This window comes from Oreochromis aureus, linkage group 5, assembly GCF_013358895.1.
Source record: "Oreochromis aureus strain Israel breed Guangdong linkage group 5, ZZ_aureus, whole genome shotgun sequence".
Taxonomy (NCBI): domain Eukaryota; kingdom Metazoa; phylum Chordata; class Actinopteri; order Cichliformes; family Cichlidae; genus Oreochromis; species Oreochromis aureus.
This window is the reverse complement of record NC_052946.1, coordinates 15,717,235-15,728,575: the sequence shown is the minus strand read 5'-3', so window position 1 is coordinate 15,728,575 and position 11,341 is coordinate 15,717,235. Positions and strand designations below refer to the sequence as shown.

Here is an 11,341-nt window from a genome sequence, read left to right as displayed (position 1 = left end):
CGGGTGGGTTTTACATGTATTATTGGATTGGATAGCAAACAAGATGTGGGCGTGTCTGCCGCGGCAGGTCTGTTGGGCGGCTTGCTGGCGATTCACGTGGATTTCCATGTTACACAACCGAGAAACAACAAGCCCGAAGCAGACTGCGCGAGCACTGACACTACCAGCCCGCTACCTCCCCGCCCCTACCGCTAAATGAATGAACAGAGCCGTTGCATGGTCCAGCTGCTGCAGTGCACGCAGCAGGGAGTTTGGACATTTGATTTATTTTTGTTTGGTTAAATTGTTGTCAGTTATTGGACATCATCTTAGTAAAGTCTCTTAAGTAAAAGAATGTTTAAAAAAAAAATCACAAGAAAATGGGACCTATCAGTGATTTTAATAATAGATTTTGTCACTAAGCAAATGAAAAGGAAGGCAAAGAATGCCACATACTTGTATATCCTTATTCATTAATTTTAAATAATATTATTTAACATTTTAAAGTTTTGCAACAATAATATGTAACCTAATTATCCTGTTAGTCATGAATATTTTTTTAATGATACAATGACTTTTATTGTTGGATAGCACAAACAAGACTTGAGCAGCTGTTATATATTCTTTTACCACATCTTTATTGCAATTTGACTTTTTCAGTTAAACCTGCCTTTAAATTAAACCTGAATTGAAAAATTCCCAACTCTGTAAAGACAAAACAAAATAATAAAATATATAATCACTAGAACTGATGGGGGTTATCAGAAAGACCTACAAGTGAGTGGAACTGAGGTTAAAAAAAAAAAAAAAAAAAAAAAAAAAAAAAAAGGAAACATGGGGAAAAAAAAACAAAAAAACTGTACTGGGGTAAAAGCTGCTGGACTGTACACCATTGTGTGTCACACTGAAGGAATTTATCTTTATATGACTCCAATAAAAATGATTTTGCCATCATGGCTCCTTTTGGAAAAAGCAATAGTTGGCGTTTGTTACGTCAGAGATGAGAAAAATCAGAGGACACTTTGATTTAACATCAGTTTTATTCAAGCAAAAATAAATTTAGGGCCCACAGAGCAGAATTGCACATATTTCCACGTACATTCCAGAAGTGAAGCAAGGCCTGGAAGTTATAAGATCTTAAATTCCCGTGGACAAAAAAAGAAAAAAAGAAAAAAGAAAAAAGAAAAATAATGAGGTTGACAATTCCATGTATGCTTAATAAAAAGCTGGCCCATAAAAGCATTTCCATGCCTACAAATTTAAGTTGTGGCTACAGTCTGATTAAATCTACATGCTTAAAAAAAAGAAAAAGAAAAAAAAAAGTACATATTTGTGTTAGTGTTCATTTCTCTATCAGTAACACACAAGCAGTATGAGAGGGGGAAAAAAAGCTAATGATTGCTAGAAGTCAAGAAAAAAAACAACGCTGAAACTGTAACCTAAACAGTCTTCTGGGAGTTATAAATACCAAACAGAGTGAAAATAATATACAAAGCAATCCCAAATCCAGTGTTAATGTAACATGTATCACAATGCCATGGACCAACAAAATATTTCCACTCTCAATCACCCATGATGCTCAGCAGTACTGACCTGAGCATCTCAACAAATGTACTATAGCCTAACTATGATCAACTCTACGTTTAACAGAATGCAAATAAAGCTACTGTATGACAAATATAGCATGTTAGAATGTAATTGTTTTGTGTTAGAAGCATTGTGCATCAACAAGAATGGATCAACGCCAGTGTGAAGAAACAAAAGTCTTTATTAAAGGTTAAATTCAACTGATCACACAGGCTAGCTGCACAGTATCTGCTGGACAGGGAGCTCACAAGGCACTATTCGTTCTCTGGCTGGCTGGTGCATGTGTTCAGAAGGTATGGCTGCATTTTTGGCTGTTCTCCATTGGAGACACCTATTAAAGTCTAAAATTAAACTGCTGATTTTCTTTCCTCTTAATTGTTGATAATTATTATTACATAAAGGCCATTTTTCTGACACGTAAGAGCAACTAATTGAGATAATTCCTCTCTTGATACCCCATGATGGCACTTCTGTGTGTGTGGGTTTGTAATTTTTTTTTCCTTTTACATTTTATGGCAAATTTGTCAGGCAATAAGGATACTGGTCATAGTAAACAGGCACTTAATCTAAACACAAACTCATGCAAACTTTTACTGCATCCCAATCACTGCCTGAAAATAACATGAACAGGAATGGACACAGTGAGGTGGTTCAACAGTACGTTACCAGTTACCAGTAAGTTTTGTGTTGTCAGAATGACTTCTTCTCTTCATTCAGATCTAACATTAACATCGTAAACATTGGACCTGATCAGCACTTAACCATGTGCAGAAATAAAATGAGTAATTAGATTTCACTGGTCAACTAATATTTGCAAAGCTGACCAATTAAAGGAAAAAGCATGAGAGAGGAAAAGGAAAATACTGGTGTCACACTCTCAAGAGCAGAAATATTTTAAATCTGGGAAGGGGCACCTCTTCCACCAAATGCAGGATTACTGTTACAATCTAAACTATACCACTGAACAGCTAATCCTTAAAGGCACTTCTCTTAGCCTGGAACACGCAATCAAAGAACTGTTAATAAAATATAAAAATACAAGATGAGGAGAGTTTACAGTGTTCTTCAATTCTAGTCTTAAGGTTTGAGTGTGTGTGTGTGTGTGTGTGTGTGTGTGTGTGTGTGTGTGTGTGTGTGTGTGTGTGTGTGTGTGTGTGTGTGTGTGTGTATATATGTGTGTGTGTTCTGCCAAAGTCTATTTAGACTCTTTATATTTATAACTGGGCTTTAGTCGAGTTATAAACACATTTCTGTACATACGTTTTGGTTTTCTTTGGTATGTGTATATCCTAGTAATGTCTGGAATTTTGTAATGTTATAGGTTAAAACTGTGACAAAGGCACATAAGCAATCACACACGCACACAGGCACACACAGGGCAATCCAGGACAAAGAATGAAGACCCCTGTAGAGGTGGAAAATGTGGAGCTACTCTGAGACACGAGTCACATGGCTCCACTTCTCTTCTTTATCGTGTCTTCTACCCCTCCTCCTCCTCCTCCTGTTGCTTACTTACGAGTAATTCCAGACTGTGAATGAATTAACAAGTTTGCTTAAACCAAATGTTTTATATAAGACATTATAAAAGAGAGATATGACACTAAAGGAACCCTGAATGGGGATCTGTGGGGGAATTCCATAAAGGCAAAAGACAGAGGATGCATTATGTAATTGGGTGTACTTCTTCTTGGCTTACTGCATCCATAACATGAACTAGCATGAATAATGAGCATTTATTATTTGGGGGGGGGGGGGGGCACACGACCAAAGAGTGACCGTGTCAACACTCTGGACTGAGACTTAAATAAAAGTGGAATTCTTTGCACATGGATAGATGTAAAACTTGAAGTAAATAAAGCTTTTTAAATGTTTGGGGGCAAAGTCTGTAAACTTTCAAACTCTTTTCTATCAGACTGACAGATAAGTCATCAAATGACACATCACATGATCTTGAACAGTTGATGTGTCTTTGCCTCTTAAAAGAGCACCAATTTAGCAGTACACCTAACACAGTTTGCAAAACTACAACACTGTAGAGAGTTCTTAATGCTTGGCTTAATGCTTGAAGAAACACAAACTGTAACAAAACTGTTGATGAGCACATCCTTGATACTCACTAATAATGATGACGATGATGATCACAATGACAGCTATCAGGATCGCCCACATCTGAAACAATTAAAGAAAATTCACACAAATTAATTGGAGCTATTACGCAAGAACTGCATCTGTAATACTTCCTCGTTTTGTTGAATAAAAACAGGAAGTCTTCACCATAAGTCATACAAATATATACTGTAAAATTTGTAGTTAAATAAAAACAATTAATTTGGTAAACCTCAGTCTATAAAGACTTTAAAAATAGAGTGCATCATATCAGTTAGAGTAATTGTTATTTAAAGTGGTGGAAAGTGTGTGACTTTTGAACCAAACTTTGTTTAAGCACCTTGCAGTTCTTCCACCAGTACTTCCTTTTCAGCTTAGCTGCACTGGTCTCAAACTGGGAGGCTCCAGCCTGGAGTGCATCAGCTCGGTCATCCAGTTCAGACAGCTTCTGATCACGTTCCAGCACTTTGTCCACATTAACACGCATAATGTCCACCACCTACTCAAAACATAAACATAATATACATTTTTTGTAATATCTGTTTCTTGATGTACATGGGTATTAGGCAATCTTGAGCCTTCACTGTAAATAAATCTGTCCTAATTTGTTTTTCTCTGGAGAGAAAGCGGAAGAAAAACGCCAAATAAATAAATCAACAGGGTAAAATAACTCCTACAGACTCTAGCTTACTGAGTCCACATATACTCAGACACACATGCATGTGCATAAACACAGATTACACGTAACCCATATGTTCCACTGATCCACAAACCCAACTACTGCCCCTCCTCTCAGACAGAGCTGCAGGGTGGAGGGGAGGGTGTAGGCCCGTGCATGCCTTACATAACCATGGAGACAGTGATTATGTAAACGTTTGGCAGCCAATTGGACACTTTGTGTGACGTGCTGAGGTTAAAGATCTATGAAGGAGTGGCTTATCCAGAGGGGCTACAACCAAGAGAGAGAGAGCGAGAGAGAGCGAGAGATGTAAAGGGAATTAAGAGTGAGACTTGGCAGCCTATTTTCTTGGTGGCCTCACTGACATGATTCTGAATGCCATTTCTCAAAACTGGATGAGGACTGCCTTTCACTGAATGTCCTTTGGCAGTCTTTTGGAGTATTAGAGAGCAAATTATTCCACATTATGGTGAATTGTAACACTGCTGCCAAGAGTTATGCAAGGTTCTGTGTGAGACCAACATCAAGGAAAAGAGGGAGTGACACAAAGCAAGTGAAGACAGACAGGGGTGGAGTTCGAGGCCATGGGCTAGGTGAGAGAAATGATGCAAACTGGACAAGATGAGGTTATTTAAAGATTTGAAGCTTGAAAGGATTTTTTATTATTTGACACTGTGACTCCACCCACTATCTTTCCATTATTTAACTATTCACTCCTGGATTACGGCTGTGCTACTATGCCATTATTAAAAATAAATAAATACAAATTGTTGATTGAATCTTTCTCTACTTGTATCTTGTCCTTTATTTGTGTACAGGTGGATTGGTACATAAGCATTTCATTATATAACCATATAAACTGAGAAATGAACCTGAAATTGGAGATGAAGCAGCATTAAGGGCAGGCATCTTTGGAGAGGTGGTTTCAAATTTCTTAACTTAAGAGGAAAAGATCTGGCGCATTTGTAACACTAAAGCACTCATGAATTAAGATTTGAAACCTATTTGGGGGATCCTTATCAATAAGCTATAAGAGAATAGAACAGTGGGCCTCGAATTAAATGCTAAAATCAAATAGAAGCCAGTTTTCACATATATCATACCTCATCCACCTGGGCCTGCGTCTGCTGCAAGCGCTTATTGCCGGCCGCTGCGGCAGAGCCTTCTGGACCAACTGCTGACCTGATGAAATTTACAAAAAAAAAAAAAAACAACAACTGTAAATCTTAGCCTGTGAAATGTCTTAGAAACTTCTGTTACATAACAACACAATCTCCAACTAAAACCTTAAAGGAAACCAATCTGTGGGATAGCTAAAGGTCAACAGGAGTAACAGTTCATAGTGAGCTAAAACAGAACAATTCAGTGTCTCTGATTGTACACAATAGTCAGCCATGCATGCACACAAAAAAAATAAGTAAATTAAAAACACCTCACTGATGTTTCAAGTCATGCTCCATTGTATCAACTGAGGATAGACAATAAGTGGCAGGAGATTATTTTTCATACAACAGACTTGACAGTGATGTGGCTTAAGTAAATGCTTGCCCAAAATAATGGTTCAAGTATATTCTTATTAACAGTTAAAAAGCTGACATCAGATAGCAGGAAAAGCTATTCAAATAACACGATGTCCCACATAGTCCTGCTTTTTTTCTTAAACTCAAAGAAACTGTTAAAAACAATAACAAAAATATAAAATGAAGACAAAGCAAAAGGTTTTTTTTCTTCTGGTTCCCATTAATTTAAATAATTATTTATTAAGATTCCTAAGTATGATATGCATTCATTGTCTCAACAGCTTTTTAACAGTGGTTATTTACTGCCACCCCCTGACCTGAAAGAGCATTGCTCTGCAATAAATTCTCGTAACACTGAAACTTGAAAGTTGGGTTGGTATTTACACCAAGGCTATGCAAAGATTATTATGACTCAGTCTAAGTCAAGCGTGGCCATTAATTACATAAATTCTGACTCAGGCCTCTCTGAAAGAAAACAACATTTATTTATTTTAAATCAACAAATATCAATTACCAGTTTTAAAAATCCTTCATCTGTCTGGCCTTAATAAGCAGGCACACCCATGTTTGCTAAAATATAGTTGATGCCAAGAGCTTGCTCCCACTACATGTGTTTATATTTTAAAAAACAAACAAACCCCAAAACAAAACACAGGAAAAAAAACACTGTTAACTGAACAGAAACAGCATCTGTCTGGAAGCCAAAGGTACCCAGTTTCCTGAGGAAAAACAATCAATGATGCAAGTCATTCCAAAAGGAAGTCTATATGAAATGGGTGGATTAAATGCTTCTCCTCTATGCCCCCAAGATAACAACTTTATAGCCACGTCTAATTCACGTATATTTAAAAAGACAAAATATTTTGAATTTTGATTGCGTGAATTTGACACAAATATTTTTTAAAACACAAAAAACAAACAAGCAAACTATTACAAACTGTAGATATAGATTTCCTGCAGCTCCTGCTAGTATCAAAACTACACTACAGCATCAGTGGTGGGCTTTGTTCTCTAATATGTAAAATGGCCTGAACTTACCCACAAGTACACACATAAAATTTGCCTCAGATTCATGTAATATTCACCAGAGCCAATTGTGTTTGTACCATTGTGCACGTGACTGTTTCATAATAATTTTAAATTGATGGTTGCATGCTCACTATGTGCCATCTACATACAGCCCACTTTCCTGTAAATGAAAACACATTTTTCTCAAAGAGGGTCATGGCAAGAGCTGTGACGCCATTTTAAAAAAAAAAGAGCATCTAATTTATGCACTTGGAAAAAAATAAAAATAAAAATGCTGGATCCCTTGGGTAACATTCTCTGGCTCAGTTAAAAACAAAGTGATGTCTAGCTAGGATACAATGAAGGTAGGTTTAATAAACAAATGCAGTAAACGCTCTTCTCTTTTGTTTGGTTTGGTCTTTGTATTAGTGAAGAGCAAGTGGGTAAAGAATGGATTACTAAATGTGTGTTATGTTTAAAAAAAAAAAAAAAAAAAAAAAAGGAATTTGGTCAATACTTTTAATCGAACTCATTATTTTTATGTATTCAATTCTATGAGTTTCTATCTTTGACTTTCTTGGGAAAGACGTAAATAATGAATAAAAATCTATTATTGTTAATTAGTTTAGCAATGTGCACTGGTGTGCCTATGTTTAGGTTTATGTAGTTTTACATTTGTGTTTAGATATAGCAACCTCTGCCATTGCTATACCCGATTCTCTTTCACGCCAGGGTTCACGTGAAGACTCTTTAGTTGAGCTATGTAGGTCTGATACCATGTCTACACATACCTCTTTTCTACTAATGCTGTGCATGTGCCTAATCTACAACCACAGAAATAAATACTGGTGCCAGTGCCAAAAAGCAGACACTCGCATGTCACCACTTTGCTGGTCCCAAATTGGGAACAAGTGATGACAGTGGCTTTTGAAGGTGTAACTAAAAAATTAACCAGATGCAGATGCAGCCTAGGATCTTCTGTCCACTATGATTTTCCTTTTCCATTTCAATGAAACCAATTTAAGCTACATGAGGCTACAAGTTCTCAGTTCTGTTGTAATGTGCAATGGTTCTCAAAAGGCAGCAAGGCAGAGCTGGCTCAGCACTGCCTCAACACACCCATGTTCACCAATGCATTAGAATAAAAAGACAGGAATCAAGATGCAATTTAAGTCCCGCCTTTCAGCCTCAATTTAACTCACTGAACAAAATTTACAGATAAATTTTATTTTTGCTTTATTGTGTCATTTGAATTAAGTTCCCATTTGACCATATGTTGTGGATTCACAGCCGCAGTTTCCAAATGCAAATATCAGAGTTGCAAGCAATCAACTACCAACCATACTGCTGATTGAATGATGGAGAAATATTAAAACAACTTTGGAGTAAATTGTCCAGTTACATTTGAACCACTTCAAATAAAGGACTGAGTCCAGAAACTGTGATCGTGGTTAATTGAATGTTCTTGTTAACCCTCTCGCATTAATAGATTTATTTTATTTCAAATCCATTGTAAATCTACTATCCATACATTCCGGGACCTAAGTTTATATCATCATCACTGTTGTATCTATACTACTGAACCACTACCATCAAGTATGGCTGAGCACTGTAAACATTTTGACTACACACAAATGAACAGAAATGACTATAACATCATGAAAGAGAGACTTTTATGGTTTAATCAAATCATCACTCAATTTCAGAAAGACATGCAAATTCTCTGCCAAGGATTTTTTTTTAATATGGACAAAAATAGTTGTGGAAATCTGTCTGTGATTCATTAAAAAAAAAAAAAAAAAAAAAAAAAAAAAGTACACTGCCTCTATGTGCACTGTATAAAGAGCAAGTAGGAGAAATAATATACAACAATATAGCGCATGCCCACTTTTATGTAGTGAGACTCACATTTGTACCTTTTTTTAATAAATTAGTTCAAAAAGAAAAAAAGTTTCCTCTGTTGATGCTGTAAGGCAATACACCTTCCCAGAAAGTAAACACTCACGAAACACGTCTCTTACCTTGTTCTTTCATTACTCATAAGCTTCAAAGCGCCTACTAATACACATATTGACCGAGAAACACACAGAGTACAGTCCCTAACTGTGTCAACAAAGAAAGAAAAAAAAAAAAAAAAAAAACAGTAGATGCTGATGGGATGGAAATAACGTTAGATAACGGCATTACCGACAACGGGGTGCAAGTTATTACTAGAGTGGAAAGTATTCAGCTTAGATATAGTTTAACACTTATTTTAATTACCCAGTAATCAACATGATTACGACCTATTAAAAAAAACACTTCGGCCATTAATACATTTCCTGTTTACAACTTTGGGTTGCCTTTGATTGTGTCTTGCTATTATTTTAGTCATATCCAAATTAGAAATCACAAAGGGACATACACAAACATTTTAAGATTGTTTTTAAAAAAAAAAAAAAGTATACAGGAGTAGCTTGTAGATAGGCCAACGACACAGGAAACGGTAGTTTCTAAGCATAGACTAAAACGCTAGCACATATCGTTGTCTAACAGTAAGATTTGTGTAACAGTAACAGCTGTGGCCTGTATACAAACCGATTGTGTACGCTCTTTCTTGACTACCTACATAACTAGCAAAGATAAGTTTGTATGACGAGGAGTGAGCAACGTTAGACAACTTTAATGCGGCGTTGCTGCTGTGGCTAAGCTAAGTTTAGCTAGCTCACGTCTCGAAGACGAGCACTAGCACTTGTTGCAGGGTAGTAGCAAAAGTTCTGGGCGTTGTTTTTGCGCCCGCGTCTTGAAGTATTACCAGAAAAAAAAACGGAAGCGAGGTCATTAACATCTGACTGACAAGTAAAAATTTGTGGTATAGGATAGACTTACATTGTGAAACGAAATTTCCTCAAACGACACCGCTGGTGATTTTTGCCTGTGAGCTCACTGTCAAGCCGTAACAGTCCCAGCCGTACCAGCGGTTTTTGTGCCGCTTTCAAGGTTGCCGGAATTAGGAACAATCACACGTATTTAAATTTCACAAGGTAAATGCGTACTTTAATAATAAAAAATAAGAAATCTCAGAAATTTCTTTTCAAATCGATATCGATACAATAATATGTGACAATAAATTTTAATAACCCATTTAGCCTGGTGACTAACCTTTAGTTGACTACATTTAGCATTTAAATCAAAAAATCAAAGAATTTTCCCTGCAAACTTACAGTAATTACATAAACTTTTACAGTACTAAATTATTTTAAAGAAATAAATTACAAAATTGGATCATACTATCTGGTAACTACTTTATTTGGTCAAAGTATGAGTTTGCGGTGAGCACGTGAAGGCAACATTAAAGAGGTCGTGGCTTATAGCTGCCGCATGCCTACCATTATTAACGCAAAATGTGAAAAGCAACGCACACCTTAGTCAATAACCATTAAAGAGGTAACGCCTCAAATCAGTCTATTTTCACCTTTTATTTATTTAATTTCTATTTGCAAACTACAGTAGACAGGCAAGGAGCAGGCGACCACCCAAGCCCGTGATCAGCATGTGACTTATGAGAACAAAAACTCATCCCCATCCACACGTCATTAACAACCACTAACCACCAACAACTGAAAAAATAGGAGTACCGACACTTTCTTCATTCAAACTGTTAAAGAGAGTATATATGTGTGTGTACGCATGTATAGTAGATTTATATGAAACATTTAGAACAAATCGATCTTTAAGTGCTTCCTTAAACTGTAAAAACTGAACGCAGTCTGTTTTTGTGTCAGTCACTGAGTTGTATTATGTGGTTTAAGAGAGCAGGTGCTAATTCCCTAAAATGCTTTATTAATGGATTCATATCATACAAAACTAATGCAAAAACAATTCTGCAACAACACAACAGTGGCCTACACGAGTTTAATTTATGACAGAGTTTACTGAGTTTACTTTTGAAGGATAACAGCATTAAAAATTTACATTACACAGTGATCAAAATGCACAATGATATGTGTTTTGGGGTAATCAAAGGCCACAGGAAGGAAACAATAGCCTGTAACTTACTTAGCAACAGAAATGATCCCATTACAGTTGTGTTCAGAAGTTTACATACACTCATCATGGGCATAAATGTCATGGTAATTTTGGGCTTCTAATGATTTTTTGAACTGGTCTTTCTCCAGGGTGAAATGATTGTACAGAATACATCTTTATTGAGTTTAAGAAAACTAGAACTGGGTGCATATGTTTGATTTGTTTGTTTTTTCTATAATCCACACAGGGTTAAAAGTATGCATACAGGCTGGAAGATGTCTGGAGGATGACCCAAACTATCACGGTCTGGGTGAGTCACGGTATTTTCTCCAGCAGCAGCTCTCCTCCTCTGGGTAGAGACTTGTTGCTCCTCCCTGGCTACCCACCTTTGGGCAATTACTCCAGCAGTATACAGGATCGACACACTCAATTAGTCCTCGCCAGATTATCTGCT

General features: G+C 36.6%; 1 protein-coding gene across 1 annotated transcript; it reads right to left on the bottom strand.

The window, feature by feature from the left end:
* Window positions 1-1,000: 1,000 nt before the first annotated feature.
* Window positions 1,001-9,843, bottom strand: vamp3 (vesicle-associated membrane protein 3 (cellubrevin)). The gene is made up of 5 exons (XM_031747782.2): window positions 9,748-9,843; window positions 5,455-5,533; window positions 4,013-4,171; window positions 3,684-3,735; window positions 1,001-3,095 (listed from the first exon to the last, which is right to left on the bottom strand). Coding segments are annotated over exons 1-5 (309 nt in total). The 5' UTR covers window positions 9,750-9,843; the 3' UTR covers window positions 1,001-3,078.
* Between the last annotated feature and the right edge of the window lie 1,498 nt (window positions 9,844-11,341).